The sequence below is a fragment of the Pseudoliparis swirei genome, chromosome 18, assembly GCF_029220125.1.
Source record: "Pseudoliparis swirei isolate HS2019 ecotype Mariana Trench chromosome 18, NWPU_hadal_v1, whole genome shotgun sequence".
Lineage (NCBI taxonomy): Eukaryota > Metazoa > Chordata > Actinopteri > Perciformes > Liparidae > Pseudoliparis > Pseudoliparis swirei.
Window position 1 is genome coordinate 14,413,785 of NC_079405.1, and position 22,687 is coordinate 14,436,471.

General features: G+C 41.4%; 1 protein-coding gene across 1 annotated transcript in view; it reads left to right on the forward strand.

The window, feature by feature from the left end:
• bsnb (bassoon (presynaptic cytomatrix protein) b) overlaps nt 1–22,687 on the forward strand; it is a 61,432-nt gene that overhangs the window by 15,815 nt on the left and 22,930 nt on the right. Inside the window, exons 3-4 of the mRNA XM_056437806.1 lie at nt 3,308–3,494; nt 3,618–4,207. Coding sequence (XP_056293781.1) covers nt 3,308–3,494; nt 3,618–4,207 — 777 coding nt within the window. The remainder of the gene's footprint in view (nt 1–3,307; nt 3,495–3,617; nt 4,208–22,687) is intronic.

Below are 22,687 nucleotides of genomic sequence, written 5' to 3' on the forward strand. Positions count from 1 at the left end.
AATCCAATGTTATTCTACAATTGCACCCATTGCAGCTCCTATCAGAGTTTGAAAAATAAGTTGATTTATTGATTAGTCAGCAGGAAAAAAATCAACTGTTGCAGCTCCTCAAATGTGAGGAGGTGCTGCTTTTGTTTGTGATGATGACCTTTGGATTTTTGGTTGAACAAAAGACATCTGAAGGTTTTAGGAAATTGGGATTGCAACTACATTCAAAAAAATATATCTTTACTTTTTACAGTACAAATATATAATTGACAGTCAAAATAATGAATAAATTGTGAAAATAATCTCTAAATGAATCTATTTTAAAAAAAACTGTTTTATTATTATGATCAAGAATATGGAGGAGATCTTACCCTAAGCATTAAATTCAACGTTGACATTTGTGTGTGTGTGTGGCGCTAATAAGGAAGCTCTGCTCTCGTGATTTGATCCATATCCAAGTATCGCTGGCCCTTGCTGCTAAAAGGTTCTATTTCTGGCAGCTCGTCGTTGTTCTGCATGAAGCCACGTTGCTCGAGCATCCTGTTGGCAGACGCTGAGTACTCACAAAACGGTGGGCTCCGATCACATCTTATGACCTTTGAAGTGCATCATACCATTGGACACACACACATTTAGCAAGCTTCGGCAGGAATTTGATCCATGTATGTAAGCAAAGCCAAATGAGAGCCATCAAAAATGTACACTGTACTGAGATGGAAACGTGACGGAGAGGAGGAGAGTTATGTGATTCGAGAGATGCCGATTAGATGGAGAAATAAAGATGAGTAAAGGAGAACAAGATGGTGGGTTTCAACAGAGAGTTTAAAGGAAAGGACGGCAAGAGACAGAGTGTGCAGTGGGCTTGTTTCTTGCTGATACAGATCAGATTTCATAAAGATCCACATGATTGCCTCATAACAAGGGGGACCCGGAGAGGAAAGAGATGGAGAGATGAGGCCGAGGCAAGCAGAGACACGATGGAATTGATAAATAGCTTCCTTCCCTACCAGCAGCTGCTTTCTTTGTTTTTCCGGTTTGTTTTCTCCTCAATGGACTAAATATTTTGCTAACTGTAATTTGGAGAGGAACGGAATCTAGGACAATGACAATGATGGAAAGAGGAGTCACCATTTGTTAATCCCTGATTGGATGAAGAGTCCAGTGTTGGGTACTGTTGTCTTGCTCTGGTGCTGTCTCATTTCACTGTCCACATTACTCTGACTGTCCCGAGGGTTCACCTCTGTTCTCGGCTTCTCAGCTTCCCTGATTGTCAGTAAAAACCACGGCCTCATCTCTCCTCATACTGAGGACTGGCAGGGAGTCAGGGATCCTTACTCTGCCTCTACTGACTGACTGAGAAATGCAGCAAGGCAGGTGGAGTGATTATTAAACATTTCAAACCAGTAAAGTGACGTGTGCCGTACTAACTTGTATGAAATGTTTTAAGTAGTTTATATATGTAATGACGTTCCAGGCAGTCAACATTTTACTATTAAACCTTCTAAGAATTTAAACATTAATAACAAGTTACATGAGCACCGTCAGCATAAAATCCACAAACAATCACAAATACTACTATACAATTATATTCACATTTATTTAAATTGATTTTAACTACTACTATTTGAGTAGTAGTATACAGTCGTTCTAAAGTTTGGATCAAACATGTCGAGTAAATGTGTGTTGGTTGTTGTTCAAATAGTATTGTAGAATTTGATTGTACTTCATATCCAATACTTTAAAGCAAATCTTACATGACACAGATCCTATTAAAATAATATTATGCACATAAATTGTGGGATTCTCCGTAGTCCTTCATAGACAATGTGTATCTGCGTGTTGTTTGTTAGCTTGTTTGTGAATCAACGTGCTGTGGCCACAGGCTTGCAGGGATTGATTCCATAGGAGACGTAAAGAGATCTCGCTGCAGCTCCAGAGTACTAACGTCTCTCAGCTGAAGCTGAACCAACATCTTCATGAATCCACCGTTACAGTCTAAAAGGGAGTTTTTACCCAAAGGTATAAAGTAAAAAGAGTGCGTCCAGGCCTCCTCTTTTGAGTGCCAGACCTCCAACCGAACCCCAATCTTGAAACAACTTTTCTCTGACTGCATTTATAATGCATTACGGCATTATGTAATGACCACAAAGACAGCTACAATGCTGTAGCAGCTGGATGCCAATTATCACGTATGGCCGTGTGCCATCAATAGGACCTCTTTCTGACTTTGACCTTCTTATGTGCCGATATGGAGCAGAAGATCAGAGAGAGAAAGCCGTGAAGGGACAACAGCAGGAGGAACAAGAGGAAAATGGTGGGAAGATTTTAATGAGGACAGGATGTGGTGTAAATAGTGTGAATGTAAGAGAAAGAAAAAAGGGAAGAGACACTCCTAAAAGATGCAAGGGAAGATAGTAAATCAGTGGCAGTCATGATTTATTGAAGAAGTCAAGAGTTCACCCCGTCTGTCACATTTATTTCCTCCGCATGGGTAAATTATCAATAAATGTCCATGCAGGCAAAGGATGCTTAAATCCATCCTCAATGAGATATGTTACACCATTCACAATTATTCTTTCATTTAATCATTTTCTACGCAGAACGCTTGGCCATCCCAGCATGCATTGGACGGGAAGGGAAAGTAGCAAGTTCATCACATACACAGACGACACACTCGTGTACACATTCACACCCAAAGGCAATTCTGAGTTTTTAGGTTATGTTACTTGAATCTAAGAGGACAGTGGAAAGAAAGTGGAGCATCCACTCGAAACCCAGGGGGATGCAGGGAGGAGACACAAACAACTAAGCTATGCTATCTTTTTTAACCCTTGTGTTGCCTTAGGGTCATTTTGACCCGATTCAATGTTTCACCCTCCTGTTACCTTTATATTTACTAACATATTTTACCCTTTGGGTTCAATTTGACGCCAGCAATTCAAACCTCCAGAAAATTATTAGAATTAATATTGTTTTCCAAGTTTAAGTGTGAGGCGCTTTATGTTTGTTTGTTGACTACCGAAAGAACACCGACATTAAACATTGAATGGGGTCAAATTAATCCTAAGGCGGGGGGAGGGTGTAATATTGATTCGGGTCAAAATGACCCTAAGGCAACACAAGGGTTAAGAATACCGTGACTCATTTAAATAATGCACACGTTTCTTATCATCTACAACAGCCCGTCACTTAAACCTTTTATCTAAGGAATATTTTTAGACATTTCGGGAAATATTTGCTTTTTTGATGAAAGTGAGATTCATTCAACGATGAAGACTTGATGCTGTCGTCATTGTTTTTTTTCCTCTTTCTTTCACAGGTTCAGGAGTGGCTATGTCTGAACTGTCAGATGCAGAGAGCGTTGGGGATGGACATGACCACACCACGCTCCAAGAGTCAGCAACAAATACATTCTCCTTCTCATGCAGCCAAACCCGAACTTAAACCTGATGATTCGAGTCAGCCCGCACCCCAGACACAGCCCCCTCCTCAGATGCAGACTCCAGGACAGGCACATCCTCCAACACAGACTCACCCTCCAGCGCAGCCTCATCCTAAAGCGCAGGCCAATCCTCCAACACAGACACACCATCCAGTTCAGGCCCATCCTGCAACGCAGACTCGCCATCCAGCGCCTGGCTCTACCCAACAGGCTGGTCCAGCTGGCCCAGGTCAGCACCAAATAAAGCTCCCTCCGGGGGCAGTCGCTCTCCCCGGCATGGCCAAAGCCCCGTCCCAGCCTGATCTATCCCGGAATTCTCCCGCCCACCAACCACAGCCAGCCCGCCACGACCAGACTCGAAGTGCGGGGAGCTCTCCTTCACGGCAGCCCCCACCTCCAGAGCAGACATTTGGGAAGCTGTTTGGCTTTGGTGCTTCTCTTCTTAACCAGGCCAGCACCCTCATATCTGAGACTACTCAACCACAACAACAGCCCCCCAAAACGGCCCCCAAACCAGGAGGACCTCCTGGTCCGGGGCCTGGGGCTGGTAAACCCCCAGGATCTCAGCCTGCACAACCAGGGCCTCGAGCCCACGCTCAGCAGCAACAACAACACGCACCCCCGGACTCCGCTCACCCCAAAGCTTGTTGTCCTCTCTGCAAGACTAACCTCAATATCGGCAACACAGCCGAACAGCCGAACTACAACACCTGCACACAGTGCCACCACCAAGTGTGCAATATGTGCGGCTTCAACCCTACTCCACACCTAGTCGAGGTAAGACTCTGATTTGATCGGTTTGGCTTTCATTTATAACAAAGTGTCAACTGGTCTGCAACGGCTTTCAGACCATGCATTTGCTAAATGAAATGATTTGTTGGTGTGTTTGCAGAAGAAATCCTTTGTCATGTTGCAGATGAATGGATTGTGCTGTTATCTATTCTTGGCCGTCTGCTCTTGAAGTGAATAGATGCAATTTCCAGAGGATTGTTGTGCTTCAGGTGCTCTCAATTGGCCAATTGTCTCTGGTTGCTCTGTCTCCGAGGTTCTTCATGATCCCCATTCTGTATGTCAGCGCTGGTTTCTTGTTTCTTAGTACTTTAAAAGAATAGTGCCTTATTGTTTGCTCCCATTCCTTGATCCAAAGAGATCAATACATTACTTTCAAATATATCATGCAAAGGACAGAAGAAGATTTCTGCACAAGAAGGGTTGATTTGTATTTTCAAACTGGAGGTTTCTGTAGCTCCTACACACAATGCTTTACGTAAGCCTGTGAGCTTCTTCTCTCTCTCAGTGTTTCTCAGTCAGGACCGGCTCTGTTCTGCTCTGTCAGTGCCTTTCATGTAGTTGAGTGAAGTCCAGGCTGTGACTCACCTCATCAGTGTGCACTCTACCCTGGAGCTGCACAGAAATATATGACCCATCTACCAAAAGATGGGCCTTATAAAGATCAATTTTATGTTTAATCTTAGTATTGATTAGTCACAGGGGTTAGCTGGGGGTATATTGTTCCTGAAATAATCCACTGTCTTGTCTCATAGTTGGAATCCAGTTGGTAAGAGCAGAGACTTGCAGTAAGCCAGGCAATAACAGAGTTTAATTATGCAAATCAACTTCAATTGAATGATAGCAGTATTAACTGGCGTTCTGCAGAGCGCTGGCTTTTTATGGGCAAGCCTTGTCTGCCCAGGCATCTTGTTGTCACAGGCACTAGCACAAGCCATTCATAGATCGCTATGGAAACAGAGAGATAATTTGTTTGTCAGGCGTCCCTTTCATGCTCGGCTGCTAAGATGCTGAGAGTCTGCAAAAACTTTCCGACTGCTGTTTCTGTTTTCAGGAGAGACTCTGTTATTATGTGTGATTTGTTTCTGCTCTGCTGGTTTTGGCCTCAATCCAGCATAAGGTGCATTCTTTCCAACCCTTTGGACAATTTGTGTTATCATTCCATGTGAGCTGGCAGCTTGGTCGCTCCAGTGGGTGAGAACCATTAGGACATTGTGTGAGGCTTTGTACTTTAAATCTTGGTTTCTCAGCCCGATTTCCACAGCCTGTTTGGTACATTTTTCCTTCTTATCTTCTTTTAATCTCTACAAAATTTTTTGTTTCTCCATTTCTTCTTCTTTGTCTTTTCTCTTTTCCTTGTTCTCAGTCCATTTGTTATTACTGAGATGTACTGCAGATCTTTAAAAACAGTCATGACTTTTATTTGAAGTACAAAGTCATTTTAGCTGATTTATGTGGGATCAACTAAAAATAAACTACAGTGACTATTTTCATTAAATGAGGGAACATGTCACCCAGTACAACGAAGGGGCGCATTTATGGGTTTATAGTTTTTTATGATATTTGTGTTTTGATTGAGGACTATCCAGAATAGGCTTTATCAAAAAGTAGAATTTCATTGGTTACAATAAAATAGACAATAATAATAATAACTAGAACGGGCACTCGGTAGAGCGCATACCTTCGCATATCACAAGATTGGGCATTGAATTATGAACATTTTGGCATTAGTTGCATGCCAATTGGATAAAAATTGACCGTGCTGTGGTAAAAAGACGATTTTGACCTTTTCATGACCTTGGCCTTTGACCCGATCGATCCCAAAATCTAATCAAATGGTCCCCGGATAATAACCAAACATCCCACCAAATTTCATGTGATTCGGTTTAATACTTTTTTAGTTATGCGAGTAACACGCATACAAATAAATAAATACACGGCGATCAAAACATAACCTTCCGCATTTTCAATGCGAAGGTAACAATAGCACCACACTACTCTTCTCAGGCTCAACTGTTTAAGGATCTTTTTATAAGCAGCACATCAGTTTTAAATGGTTTTCTATATGATTATATGTCCCCATCTTTCAAAAATATGTTTTTCCGGCTACAAGAGAAACAATTTACAGTAAATATAGTCCTCACCTGCTTATGACAGCTAAGGAAATGCTTCCACTAACAGAACGTAACACATGGGAAGAAAATGCAAATGAACTGCAACTTTAATTAAAGCTGTTAAAAAATAACAATATTAAACTACAGTAGCGACAGAAAGCATTCAGTCCATCATGGCTATTTTCAAGTTTTAATTTGTCTACTAATCACGGACTTAATTATGGAAAAGTTAAAGAAATATCCACAAACCGAATTAATTACAAATGCAGTATAAGATTTAGAAATACTGCCTATTAAGTGTTCACCACTGTTACTATGTAAAATCTAAAGCACGATTTGTAACAGACATCCTGTAATGAAATTCTCTGTCACTTTACTTAAGGAGGATCTGCTTGTGGGTATCAGAAAAATGTTGGAAATATTCGAGATTTTTTTTTTCTGTCACCCTATGACAAATTAGAATAAGCCGTATCATATTAAAAAAACATTGTCGGCCCCTTTTTAATCTCAGATGAGGCAATGAATGCCAGCGTCTGTGTATGAAGGAGTGGAAGAGCAGAGGACGAGAGAAAGGAAAGAGATGATATATCGAGATGGAGGAGGAATGAGTGAGAGTGAGAATCAGAGATAATGAGTGAGAGGAAGCCAACTGTTGGTTACATTGCACAACAATTCACATCAATTAGTGCTGAAAGTCATGTGTGGCTCCTCAGATGTCCTTGTTTTATGCTGTTTCCTCCCCCATTACAGTTCTCAAGGAGATTATAACCAAGCTTGTGTCATTGTCGTCTCCCCAGAGTATGGTTGCCAATGCAACGCTAGATGTTTTCACTGGAGTGCCTCCTGCTCAATCTGATTCACAGTACGCTGTCAGTCCTCATCCCTGAAATGTGTTCCACTCGAACAGACTCCTCCAGCCTACAGCCATGCCGTAACATTTTCTTGAAAATATAGGTGGAGGTGTGTTTGATGCAATGCATTATGTTTTAGTTCCAAGCAGTTTCTCTGACACATCATGTTTCCCATATGCCTCACATTTCGTTCCTGCGGCTGGGCGGGCGTACTGATCTGACTCGGTGTGTCTATTATTATGATATAGACGTGTCCCCTCTGTTCGTAACAAGATGGAGGCCCTGTGTGGGTCGTTAGTAAACAGTCAAATTTCTCACAGAATTGTAGAAAAAGTGTAGAGAAAACAGAAAACATAGTTCATCAATAATTCAACGAGGGAGAACATTATAAATAGTGCATGCAGTGCGGAGCAGGGAGAGTGCTGTGTTTGATTCATCATGTCACGAAAGGTCAGTGTGTGTTGATGCCCGTGTGAATGTTGCATGAATGTGTATGAGAAGAGATGCAGTTGCATGATAGTTTGACTGTGGGACAGTGTCTGTGTGAGACTGTGTATCAGGAGCAGGTTGTATGATTGGCGTAATAATCTGATATGAGTAATAACGGTGTCAAATTCTGTATTTGAACTCACATCAAGTCTACTTACTCTTTCAGAGCATATATTTGGTGTCTTGTATCAAATATATTAACTGTTCTGGCAATTCAGAGAAGTTTTATTCTAATATTTGAACAGCCTAGAAATGATGTTTTAACTTCTAAATAAGGCTCTCTCTCATCTGCTTGAATATTACGGTGGATCAGACAAACTCCCGTTTAATATTAACATAACTTGGTGATGTGTCAGCAAAGCAAAGTTCAGCTGTAGCCTTTTTGGCTCTGGTTCTTGGTCACAAAGATTTGTTCTGCCAGAGACCACACAGAGCTGAGATTAGATCAGCGGATTACAGTAACTTTACATCATATTTACAGATTAAAATGTTCGCATTATACCTGCTACTCACATGCTCATTATGTCACCTTTACCAGTATGCATTCATTGTAAGCGATGATTTTATAGTCATCCACATTTATCCACACACACACACACACGCATACACACACACACACACACACACACACACTCTTTCACAGTCTCATTTTGCCATATGCTCCGCTCTGACAAAGCAATTAACTGTGCAAAGAGTAACCTTTAACAGTTTGTAACGCCGTCTGCAGCGGCTATATATTGGATTCTTTTTATGTGGCCAGAACGCAGGATGCTGTAAACTGTCTGTTAGCATACAATGACATGTTGATAAGGAGAAATTGCAGATAAATTGTGCAGCAGGACATTTAGCCGTTACATTTTTGGGGGGAAATGTTCATACTTGTGTTGTGCACATGGAGCATACTGTGTTGACTCAGTTGAATAATCACTTACAGCCAACAGCTACTGAGAGCTATAAACAGATTAAATCCATATCTTGAATTAATCAAAGTCTGGGTGAGAATTCTACTTTTCCATTCACGACTGCAGTTTGCTTGAGACGCAGTACCCTGAAAGACACGCCAGGCACTCAGTCAACACATGTAGAACATGTAGTATTTGCTTATGTGTCACAGCTCTGCAGGAACACAGTTTTACGATCTCACACTGAGCCCCAGTAGAGATGAACATGTCATTCTCTTTCTCAAACCTACTGGAAGTGTTTTCTGAAGGTTGGCACCAGCCTATGTCTCCCTGAGGAGTCCCATCCAAAGCCAGATGGCTACCGGCATCCTGCATCCAAGCCTCCCATGCTCAGCCTGGCTGCTCCCAAAGTGATGATGGTACACCATCACAGATTCAAATACCCACCCGGCCTCGATCAGCTGCTTGCTGCCTTTTAATACTTCCATATTCCTTGGTGCTGCATGCATGCTTGTGGACGGCCAGTGCACATTTATTACAAGAATTCGAATTTGGACGCCCACATGAAACTTACACATGCTGCACATACCAAAATACATGTATTCACGCCCACTGAAGCACAATACAAAGAACTATGCAATATTTGTCAGTTCATCATTTAACAGTGATTCTGAATACAGACACTAATTGGTTGTATTTGTAGTTAGAATATTAGCAACAATAACAGCATTATATTACTATACTTATATACAAATAATTGAGTTAATAAACACAATTATATTATTACCCACAACTACATCTTCTTGTGATTTTAGTTACTTGACCATCCATTTCTTGAATTATGCTACTGACCCCTTTGGGGCTCAATCCCCGCTCTCCCCATAGCTGCATGTTGAAGTGCCCTTGAGCAAGACACTGAACCCCCAGTTGCTCCTCGGGTGCTTCACTGCAGCCCACTGCTCCTGAATAACTAAGGAAGGGTCAAATGTAGAGAAGAATTTCCCCACGGGGATCAATACAAGTATACATTTCTTTCTAAAAAAAAGAAATATATATATTTATATATAATGCTAGCGTCTGATACCTTTTTAACATTTTCCAGCTCAGGAAACATCCTGTTCTCTCAGCCCTCCTCCTGTCGACATGCCTTAGTTGGAGACTGCTTGCTGTTGACACATTGATTGAATTGGCAATTACTTCTGGTCGAATCGCACTCAGCCCTCTTGATTCAGTCTACGCTCTGTAGCAGCAACAGCAGGGTGAGCATCTTAAAACCCCTGCACATAACACAAGAGTATTTCTAAGACACAGGTGACTCAGACACAAACACAAAGAGGCAGGCAGTGAGATGGGTGTGTTTCTGTGTATATACGGGGGTGGGGGCTTGTAGAAGGAGCTAATAGTTGAGCGTGTTTGTAATCCGTGCTGAGGGAGTGTCGCGATCCCCTTGAGTATGACGCTTAACCCTAACGCGCCATTGTAACGATCCACCCACACAAATAACTGCCATCTGAGACGAGTAAGCCTTGATGGCTGATTAAACAGAAACAAAGACCATTTTGACTTGATATTAGATTCGAAGAGACTGTAATGGAGAAACAAAGGTTTTTCAACCTAACGCTTGTATTTCAAAAGAGGCGACACATGTTCAGTCTGAATAAAATGAGCCAGATTCACCCCAAACCATTGTGCCACAGTGACAACATACAGTGTGTGGCTGTGCTGCGTTAGACAACAAGAACATAAGATGAGGTGATGTAAAGCAGTGACTGCTTCGTGTTGAGATTGTGTGGCACCCGACACAGATGGCTCATTGGTTTGGAGTCTTATGCCACTCTCTCTGTTCTCTGGGACCTTTATGTTTGGCAGCTTTCACTGGGCTCTGTCTGACTGGAGTCGCATGCACTTTGTTTAAACTCCTGTATATCACAGACCTGCGGAGAGATCCAGGACAAAGATCTCACAACTGCTTGTAATCTTTTGTACATTTTGCGATTTCTGAGATGTTGCACTGTATTTCCTGTTTCTGAACATGGGACTGACAGGAAATAGAAACGGGTGAGAGGAGACTCTGCACTCACTAGCACCACTTGACACTGGGATGGTATTAATGTGCCTTATTCCACTCAGCGTCTGTTCACCATGTGTTCATTTTTCAGGAGATGTCTTTTCGGTCAACCTCGACCTGTTCCAAGACCTGTATGTATGTCGTTTGATGAATGACTATCTTGGAGCACAGTGACCGTTTTGAACTTGAATTACCCTCCGGTTCTTTTCTGTGGCCTTTTTCTTCAAATGCCCTTCCTCTCCTACCTTGCAATTGAATGTGCTTTGAAGCCTACAACGGACCTCAGCATCGGCTTAATCACCTCTTCAGAACTCATCATCTTCAAGCCCTGGTGGCGTTGCTAACGAGCTTTAGCGATGCTCCGAAGGCTCCTGGCAGCGCTGTGTCTATCCTTGGTGTCACAGCCAAAGAGGTGGGCCGGAGCAGTCCTCCCACCCCTGCTACTGGGCCCTTCTGTCTCAACACATCACTTCACCAGCCTCATCGGTGCTCCTGCTCTCTCTTCCCCACAGAACCTCCGGCATGCAACAACTCCCTAATGCTGCCATTAGGAAAGAAGGAGGGGGTCAGTTCATGCTCTGTGCTTAGATGCTGCAAATACTAGAAGGCTGGTGACACAAATGTGAGATTATGGAATGGAGACGTGTAGTTGTATGCCAGGGGAATGAAAACACACAGCCAGACAGAGGGAGCGCTATAATGAAAGGGAGCAGGAGATTGAGAGACAAAATGAAAGAGATAAAGCTCACTAATCGCTCAGATATTACATTTAACCCCTTGCTAATCTTCTCAGTGCTGCAGCTGTCGGGCAGCAGTGGAGATGACCAGATCAACGGCGAGGGTCTGGGCAGCTGCTCTGCGCAGCGGCCTAACAACAATATTAACAATAGCAAAAGCAGCATGGAGATCATTACACTTGGCCAGAGAGCTGGTCCTCCCACTGCCTCGATTAGTCAAGACACTGAGGCTCCACTGCCCGAAGTGCAAAGGACGTGTACTAGTGCTTAATGGGTTCACTAGGTCACTGTCACTTATTTAAACACCTCACCTCACAAACCAACACGTACAGGGTTGTTCTTGTCTACAATGCATATATATTTACTTTCTTTTAAAAGCTATATTAGTGACCCCTGTGCTTTTTTATACCGTACAAAATGTACAAAAATATGCAGTAATGTTGTCTGATATTTACCTAATGCACTTTGAACTTTGAAATGTCTCACTATGTGCCGCCTTTTGCATCCTTCTGTTAACAACAGCAAGACAGGGTATGAGACAAGCCCAAAGTCAACTTATCCTTCGATGTTGTAGGAAATATTGTTTTTGTATTTCTGGTTAAAGGCCCTATTGACCTATTTCTCAACCAGCATCAGACTCTGAGCGATGAGGTTCTACTTGATCCTTATGTTTTATGTTTAAGTAATGATACTTTGGTTATTGCGCATAAGAGTTTTCTATTTTTCCATGTCTTTGTTTTTTAATGCCGTCTTGTGTGTGACCACAATCTTGTGACTGTTGTCTTTAATTTATCTTTTGTATAGTGGAATATGTCACTCCATTTTAAGAATTCCCAACTCCAAAATAAACCTGTTTGAAACACTAGTGTAGCTTTAGTATACATCATTTTGCTGGACTCATTACACTAGAACAGGGGTCAGGAACCTTTTTGACTGGGAGAGCCATAAAAGCCAAATATTTCTAAATATATTTCATTGTGAGCCATAAAGTATTTTTAACGTATAATAAATTAAATATGTCTTGCTTTTAATGCGACTTCTGGTGCTGCATGATGCTACGGGGGGGGGGGCGATGCGCGCACACGCCGGTATCGGAGCTCTGCGGCGCGCGAGACGGCGAGCCGAGAAGTGTTAATGCGACACGTAGAGACAGAATGACATGCTGGTGTGTAGATACGATCAATAACAAACGGCTGTTTAGTTTAATAAAAGAACAAAGACGTCTTAAAGAAAAGCGACCTTAAATTACTTCTGCTGTAATCTGCCGCGATAGAGAAAATTACAGGGGGGCGGGCGGATATATATATTTTTTAAACTCTAAATTGTCTGGGAGCAATATGCCGTCACCGGAAGAGCCATATATGGCTCGCGAGCCATAGGTTCCCGACCCCTGCAATAGAAGAATCAGCTGACTGGATGCTTGTGATAGGTTGCAGCTTAAGTAACTTGTTTAAAAGCTAAATGTACATGAATTGCATTTCCTTGGCTGATAGCTGCGGATTCGCCTGGCAGGGTATTAGAAACTCATCTAAAATGGAACAGGGCCGAGGAGACAGCCTGGTTAACTTGTCCTAGGGACAGGCATATGCAATGAGACACATGACTTGTTTGGGCTTGGCTGCCGACCACAGTGTAACATAGGTTTGTTCGGCTGCAGCTTGATTCACATTTTGAAAAACAGATGTATAGAGGTTGGACTGTTGTTTTGCCACTGCTTTTATTCTGGTTTTGCATCTGAGCAAAAAGCATATCTGACTGTAGAGTTTTCCCATCGCCCATCCTCTGTATGATGCTGCAGACAAACTATACTGTTAAGTCTGTACATCTGACTTCATCTCAATCAGCCACATAGGCAATCTGTCTTAGTATATTGCTGACATTAAGCTTCGCTGATTAAAGATTGAAACGGTGGAGAACAGTGAAAGAGTCAGGAAATATGAGACCAGAGGAGGTGTGGGAAGGTGAAAATAAGCCACATCAATGACTTCTTATTAGACTGACTCTATTGGACAATGGTACCACAGAGCAAGGTTTTATTCAATAAACTAAGCTGCGCTGTTTGCTGCCGCTCTTGGTGCATTTTATGTCAGATTGCAGAGAAATAAACATTGCAATTCATCTTGAATATTCTCAGAGCAAATTAGCAGAGCTGGGCTAAAAGGCTCTCCAAAAAATAAATTCAATGAAGGAAACTCTTCAGTACCGCTTCAGCCATCATTTGAATTCTTTCTTACGAGCCCCGAAGTGTGTGTAGTGGGTTATTGGATTGTTCCTGTCCTCTCGGAATTATTTCATTCTTAGAGGGATGAAAGAGGTGGATCTACAGAACCTCCTTTAAAGATTCAGTTATATTTAGACATGGTGGAGGCGATGGATTAGCGTTATTATTTGCCATGTTTAGTAGCTTAGTACCTCGCATAAGATGATGGTTTGGAATTTTTTTTTTATGGATTTAGACAACCGTTGCATTGTTTCAAAGTGCTATGCAGGTTGTTTCTAAAGTTAAATATTTTACATAACGGTCATTGTGTTCAGGATTTTGGAATTTAATTTCTGTTTATTTATCATTCTGAAATCATTCGTCTTGTTCTTGGTCTGGTGTTGCTACCAGAACCATCTTGATTAAGCAGTTATAAATCCTAGAGGAAATTTCAAGTGACGTTTCGATGAAAGTTGTACATTTTACCACATATATGTATTATTATTGCAGATTTGTTGTCTTACAGAGATATTTTAACAGATCCAGAACTTAAACAAACAATGTGCTCCTCTGAATGTTCCTGTCCAGAGGTAGTGTGTGTCTCTGACAGACTCCAAAATAAAGATGTGTGGTTGGAAACATGCTTTCAGATTAAAATGACTTTGTGTGTTAACTTGGATGTCTTGGTGCTTTCACTGTTTCTTATTTACAGTATGTATCTGTGGCAGCTGTCTCTAATTTGGCCTCGGCTGCTGGTGATTGGCAATCAGTCAGCAGCCGAGGCCACCCTCATAAAAGGGCTCAGTTGAGAGTGGAGCGGAAAAGGTGAGCAGACGCATAGTGTTGCGGTCTGCTCGGTGTGTGTGTGACAGAATAAATATGTCTTACAACGGAACCTCGTCTGTGTTATCCGGCTAGCCTTGGAGCTTTTGGGGGAAACCCACGGGTAGTGGCCATGAAGCTGCTACAGTATCATAGCCCTCTCCTGAGGAAGGACACTCGGACTGAAGTGATCGGCCCTGTCTGCTGGGCCAGAAGGGGGCACCTGAAGAGAAACAGACAGATTGAGTAAACAAAGAGCAGAAAGCATGACCTGACACTTCCCCCCCCCCCCCGGAGGGACAGAAGAGACACACATACTTAATGGCAGATGACAAACTGTTGTCCTGCAGCAACACACTATCAAAAGTTATTTCATATTAAGACTCTGCCACTGTTTTGGAAAAGTCTTTCATTCACAAAGCTTTTAAGATTTGCACGTCTGATCATTTCCCTTTCCATTCTATTTCATTATCCAAACTTATTATCCTATTTAGGGTCGCTGGGTTGCTGGAGGGGGTTCACCCTGGACAGGGCGCCAGTTTATTGCAGGGCTCATATAGAGACAGAAAACCATTCACACTTACATTCATACCTATGGGCAATTTAGAGCCTTCAATCAACCTAAGCTTTGGACTATGGGAAGAAGCCGGAGAAGTCGGAGGGAACCCACGCTGACACGGCGAGAACGTGCAAACTCCACACAGAAGGACTGAACGGGATTAGGGATCCAACACCTTTTGCTGTGAGGTGACAGTACGAGCCACTACACCACCGGAAGCCCATTTTATTTTAATTAGTCCACATATGTATCTCTTTTTAGCTCTATACTAGCAACACCACACAATAGATGAGAATGTCCGTCAATTGATCTACTCCTTTGGTCAGTGTGAGAAATACCATGGTGGCAAGTTAAGGCACTCAACTAGCTATACATGCTTTGCACACACATCAACAAGGCTAACAACATTAACAATAAGGCCACTCACACATCTACACAATAACCACGCAGCAGCCTGGCAAAGTAATCGGAACACTCACCTCTCTCTCTCTCTAATTACTTGTGTAGCTTCACCCCATGCATAGCAGGTCTTTCACAATTCAGTCACAGCAAACAGGCTGGAGATCAGAAAATATTGAATCCTAACATGAAAAAAGCCACTGCTTTTGTGTGAGGTAACATTTTCTAACCTACATAACTATTCAACAGTCGATATTCAATGGCAATATAAACAAAAAAATACTTTTCTGTTTTCATATTTACGAATATATGTTTTGCAATTTGAATTATTTTTAGAGGACTTTTCCAGCAACCCCCCCCCCCCAAAAAAAAGTTTTGCTGTTGACAATGCTTGCTGTTTCAAGTGTCAATTAAGACCCCCTGTATTTGGTACACTGACTTCCAGATTATATTTGCAAAGACTGAGCCGGAAGATAGCAGCAATGCAAACAATAGCAACATTGATGGCAGAGCTAACGGTGTTTACCTGAGTTGGGGGTCGGGACGTTATCAGCGGTAACCGCTGTATGAGCACAGTGCAGAGCGGCGGCGATTAGCACTATCAAACACGCCAGGAGCAGAATAAGTATTTATTCAGGACAGTGTCGTATGGAAATACCCTGCACAACTCATTGAGATGATCATCTATATGTTGTCTTCATTTCAATACCCTGTAGGGGAACTGTATGAGTGACTGTAGTTGAGTCCTGCTTCCTCCGTGGATGATCCTTCATTTCCTCTCTAATCCACAGGCCTGACCACGTGTCTTCATTGAAGGAGTCCCAGGGGATTGACCTCTATACCTGCTGACTCTTACTGACCTGTCACAGCCGTGTGGTGGAGTGGCACATCCTGGCACACTGCTGTGACATGTGCTCGCTACACACTTCACGTTGCTCACCACTGTTTATTCAGACTGTGCATAATGGAAATGGATACGATGGTTTAAAGGGATCTGAAAGGGCTTTCATAGAGTAACCTGCTCTGCTGATCTTTGATCCTTAAAGTGAATATCACTGCAGTGAAACAGGATTGTGTGTAAAGTTATTTGTTGTGATTTATTTTATTTCGATTGAATTTAATTTACCTTTGACTGTGACTGCCCAAACTTTACATTCAATGTGTTTAGGTGTTCCGATGCTCCGTTACTGGTTTTAAACGTGAGTGTGTGTCTCCGTGTCTGGGCACCAAACTGTGCGTGACATATTTCCCCACTCACCTTAAACTCACCCCATTCATACCTGCTTGGCAGCTCGCCCCTGTGCACTTGGTAGTTAATAATTCACACTGACCCTCTGCTCCCCTGACCTTTACTTGTTACAAATTAATTATGACCTCCTCTGTAGTACGCCTCATTAATCTCTGTGAGAAACAGAATGTGAAGGATTATTATGATGATCTGCCTTTGTTGTTACCTAGCTATCCTCTTTATTTCAGTTATTTGAAGGTTGACCATCAAAAAAAGAAATTCCATTCATATAATGACCGAAGCCTTTTTAATGTGAAAGCTACTATTTAATTATTTTTTGTGACAAAGTTTGACATTTAGAAGTGAAACTTTGTTGGAGAGGATAGCACACAATGCGTTACACATGTTTTGTATCTCCATGCATCGCTGTCACGCTTCCATTTGCCGAAGGTTGTCAGCAGCTTTCTAACATTGCCTCAGTTTTACGTTTGTGGTCTCTATTGTGACATAAAAATAACTATTTAGTGGGATATGATCTTACTTTCATTTCTTACTATCTACAATATGACATACCTCTGTGATGTTTGTGACTGCAGTTCATGTCAACTGACATTTCTTGCTCACAGCTTGTGGTCTGGTTCCAGGGAGAGACACCATGCGGGGGACAGACACTTGCTGTGAGTTGACTGACAGTGAGGGCTGGAATTCTGACATTGTGTAGGCTACACAAAGTATGTCTGCTTGCACATGTGTTTGTACACTTTGCTGTTCAGCATATCAAAATACACCCGTGTGTATGTGTGTTTGTCAGAAGTGAAGTGGGACAGCAGCGGGGGAGTGACTGTCTCTACACCAAGAGTGCAGGGAATAAGAGCTGAGCTGTATTACAGTAAAACGGTTGGTGTTAAATATGCAGCCCACTCCAAGTGCAATATTTAGCAGGATGTTTGAATCAGACTGTGTGAGTGTATTGTTTGCTTTTCATGTTGTTGTGTGGGTGTGTATGCTCCCACGGGGCTCCATATCTCTTTATGAAATGCTGCGCTCTCTGGCTCCCTCCATCGGCAGGAAGTATTACAGCTCTCCATCATATTCTTGGCTCACCAGCAGTTTGGCTCTGTAGGTCTGTTATCTGTGCACATTTCTGCAAAAAGGTGTGACATGCAGATCACAGAGTCCACTTTGGGCATTCTTTGTAGTTCTCTCTCCCAGAAGAAAACATTTTCCAGTAGCCACCTCTTCTCTTATAGGCTCCTGCTATCAAAAAGGAGACTGCTGCGTTCCAGCTAGAAGGTGAGCCACCAATGTGTTTAAAATGTATGCAAAATAAAGCAACGACTACTTTCTTCTTATCAAAAAGAAATACATGAAGACAAATGAAGTCCACAAGGACAAACATGGTATTACGTAAAGCAATGCATGTACTATAACATAGGAGGCAGTTCTAACAAAAATTTGTGTGAACAAATACATGTCCCTATATGTATGACAGTAGCTGGTGAGCTAATCAGAACCACATATTGTAGTGGTGTAGAGCAAACCAGAGCTCAAAGGAGAGGCATTCATCAGAGAAGCAAAACACGACTCCAAATGAATAAACATTTGCCATGTTATCTTTTGTTTCTACTGCCCTCAAGTGGCAACATAGCTATTGTGGGTTTAAGTTTGCAGCATGATTTATACTCCTGCAGCTGTGCCTCTATGCATTCTGTGTGGGCTCATCTCAAACATGTATGTACTTTCTTTTTATTTATTTATTCGATTCAATGTTTTATTTATTTGATTCAATATTTCCACATACGTTTGGCCCAACACAACTCTATAGCTAGACAAACATTATGGAAGAGTTGGATGACGAGGAGTTCCTTTGCAGAGAATGCTAATAAGTTGTTGTAACAGGATGTGAAGTAGTTGTCCATAAAATCCATATCCCAGTTCATCTCTGTCTAATCAAACCTCCGTGGCGACTGCAGATCCTGACGCATCGACATTTTATTTGCCTGAAGTGTTAAGCAGACTCTTTTTTGTTCTTCATAGTTGTGTCTTTTTACAACTTCAAGAAGATATTTTATAGCTCATTTTCTATTTGTGGGAGTTCATCTTCTTCTCGTGGGAGCTTGGTCGTCTTGCCTCATTACATTTGCCATTCTGCGATTTGCCATTCTGCCTTTATTGAATCATTCCAAATTGAGAGAGATAGTACAAATAGTGATTTTAATTTAGGATGGTACATTCCTTAATCAAATGAAGCCCCATCTGACCACTTTTCATTTGTCATTTGCATACCTTAGCTTTGCTTGTCATTAAGGGTTAGCGGTCAGGACAATTAATATACTTTCCTTGCTGCATTACATAATTTGGTGAATCTCTACCTAACCACACTTGTATAGACATGGACAGACGCACATGTACACGTAGTAGCACGCACATACTCAGGTTGCACACACAGTGAGAGAAGTAGAAGGGAACCTATCTTCACACACACACACAAACACACACAGACACACACACACACACACACACAGGACTGTAATATCTCAGCAAGCTCCTCTGAGAGTGGGATCAATCTATGAGAATGGGATCAATCTCTCTGACCTTTTCCTTGTGGTAACCTGGAGTGTTCAATCCCTCATTATTTTGGCAGTGAAAGGGCAGCCTTTCCGTCTGTGAGCTGATTGGAGCATTACTACACTACCAGTGTTCACACTATCCACCCGTGTCTCTCATGGTAGATTCAGCTTCACTCACTAACTGCTCTCTCAACACTACTGGTACCTCGTCTACTGAAATGAAAAACAACAACAAATGAATTCACATTTGTTAATGCGTCAAACACTTGGGCTTCAGCTGTGTTCCTTTACAATTCAAACATTGTAGACACCATAAGCTTAAGATGCTATTCTGGGTATATAACGTAATATTGAATGCAGAGATGTACAACTGTAAACTTAATATAATATAATATATATGTTAGAAGAGCTCCACAAGGGACCTCCTTATAAACTTAAATTATAGATTTCTTGTTTTTTTCTTCTTTACACTCAAAGAAATGACTCATTGGATGAACTCAATTAAATTGTTGGCAGGTTTTCCATCCAATAATTATATGCAACTCCAACTCAAATTTAGCACATCAGTGCAATAAAATGTAATTAAGTTAGTCCAACTCATTTGTATCAAATACATCTAAAATAAAATAACAATATTCATTAAATGTAATTAATTTGTGTTTGTCCAACTCAAAATATAAACTAACTAACTAACAAAATATGCAAACTCCACACAGAAGGAACACCCCGACTGGGAATTGAACCCACGGACCTCTGGCTTTGAGGCGACAGTGCTAGCCACTACACCACCGTACAGCCCTGAAAGTGTCTTCACCTCATGTAAACAACTGATTTTCAGCTGGCGCATGCGCAAAGGATAGTCCTCAATGAAACACATTTATTTTGAGTTGATATGCGCACCATCTAACCTAAATAAATCTAATAAATGAAAGTATTCATACATTTTGTGTTACACCCATTAAATATAAATATCTATTTTTGTAATTGATTTATTTAAATGTATCAAACAATATTTAAATGTGTCACCTCGAAGAAGGGCTTGAATCGTTTTTGTGAGTGTAACCTAAATAAATCTAATAAATTAAAGTATTCATACATTTTGTGTTACACCCATTCAATATAAATATCTTCGTTTTTTAATTGATTTATTTAAATGTATCAAAATATATTTAAATGTGTCACCTCTAAGAAGGGCTTGAATCGTTTTTTTGAGTGTAGGGGAACTTAACTGTGGACCTAAAAGCTCAACAGTCTAGAACTGAAGGAAACACACACAGAACCAACAATCTATTGGGTTAGTACAGTCACAATATTATTTACAAATGTGTGTGGAGACTCAATGTCAATCTCAATCTGACCATGTGTACTCAGACTTGTGAATGTGTAAAATAATTGAAAACGCCAAGTTCACTTTTACTGATTCTTTTACATATTTATTTAGACATATACAGAATACAAGATGTAGAAAACAACCAAATGCAGAAACAAATAGTGGCAACACACAAGACATAAGCAAAGAGAGGAACAGCTTTCTGGGGAAACTAAAAATCAAAAACTCACTCAGGTGCACACATTTCTGCAATGATTTCTCAATCATACAACCAGAATGTTTCAACTGAAACACCCTTTCAATACCACATATGGCTCGTCAGCATTTACATATTTGATATGGTGTATGAATATGATATGTTTTTTGTTCTAATTTGCATTACTTTTGTCATTGTACTGAGCTCCTAAAGATACCTGGTAATTATTCACACATCAAATATATAACCTGTAGCTATAAACAGGAAGAAGATCCAGGCACTGAAAATCTTAGCACAAGTAACAATTTGCACTGGTGAGAGTAGAGATTGTTAGACGGGTACAGTGTAAACAACTAAAAGCATGTGTTCTGTCAAAATGTCTTCAAACTAGATGCTGAATCCACAATGAGTCAGGACATGTTGCTGTGGGAAAGAAGCAAAGCCAAATACTTCAGGTGTAACTGACAGATTACAGTTAGTATGTAGTCTTATCGTCCACATCTGAGTTACAGTTCAGAGCCGAGGTTAAATACGCTCTCCACTGAGCACACAAGTTAACCTCCTGCCATTTAATGAGGTTACCAGCTCACGAACAAGATGATCTCATGGACAAACTGAGCCTTCTGCTGACACACAAGTACAGGACGGCCCCACACACAGATACAGTCCCACCCCCCCCTACCCCACAGACTAAATCACACCAAAAGAAGTGAATATTAAAAACAAAACAAAAACTGTGGTTCAAAAGTAATAATTTTCTGCTTGTGCAACATGTTTCCTTTTTCTGTCTCTTTAGTTGTGTCTGTAGTTTAATCTTTTTGGAGTGAGCTGAGGAGCTTTTCGTCAGAGAGAAGTTCAAAAGTAGAAGATTGCCGGAGTGAATTGTTGCTCTGTTTTCAGAGTGCATAAAAAGTATGTTTTTGAGGCGCACAGGCTCAGTCTTTTTTTTTTACGGACCTTATTTTCTCCACACAGTGTGGGTAGAGGTGGGAAACACAGCCCACGGTGCTCACTGCTCGACAAGCTAAAGCACTCCACATGTATAATTTGCAACTCCCAGCTCCGGTTGGGCCTTGCTCCTCTCTCCCTTCACCCACGCGGCGATGTTTTGCTGATTCAGGAGCAAAGAGTTTGGCCAAAATCGCAACAAGAAAGCTTCTTGGTGGAGGAAAACAAATCTTTATTATCTAATTTGGGTATAGACTTAATTCATGAAAACATTGTTAAAGCGGATTTGATGTGGTTTTGAGGAAGTTGGAAGTGAGATGAGACTTCAATGGCTGGGAGATATTTTTAGATCGGTTGTTTATGTGATAGTATGCATGGATGTGTGCACACAGTACACACACATAGAATATCTGGGCCGTCTATATTGTCGCTTCAGTGGTTTTCTGTCGGGCCCATTGTGCAATAGCTGTCCACAAACACGCTTGACTCTACACATTTTTATTTTTTTTACATGTGAAAGAACCGGCACAGATGGCCAGTTCTGAGAGTACTGCACCTGGTTATATATAGCTTCTCAGTAGAGCACTTGAGAGAGATGAAAACAAAGCAAGTCTGTCTGCTTGGCTCCATCCGTGCTTCGTGGTCTCAGTTGAGACGGCAGATCCCTGCAGGATTTGGGCACGATAAGAAAGATTGGATCCTGAATGAAAAAACGTCATCAATAAAAATAGCATTTTACACATAGATTTTGAATGGAGCAATTATATCTTTATTCTATGTTTTATTACATTTGGTTCTGGCAGTTATTGTATTGAGTAACGTCCCTTTGTTAAACTAAGTGGATGAGGTTAGGCTCCTAGCTGTTCCCACTATCCCTTAGTTTGCTGCAGCGATGTCCTTAATGAAGTGCATATTCTCACAGTATTCATGATTCAAATGGCATCATTTCTAAATGAGGGAGCTGCATAATTTAACACTCATGTTGCATAAGGACCTCATTGAGTTATTATCAACAGAAGAACAGTTAAAGTCTTCCAGTACCGAAGCTGAATTAA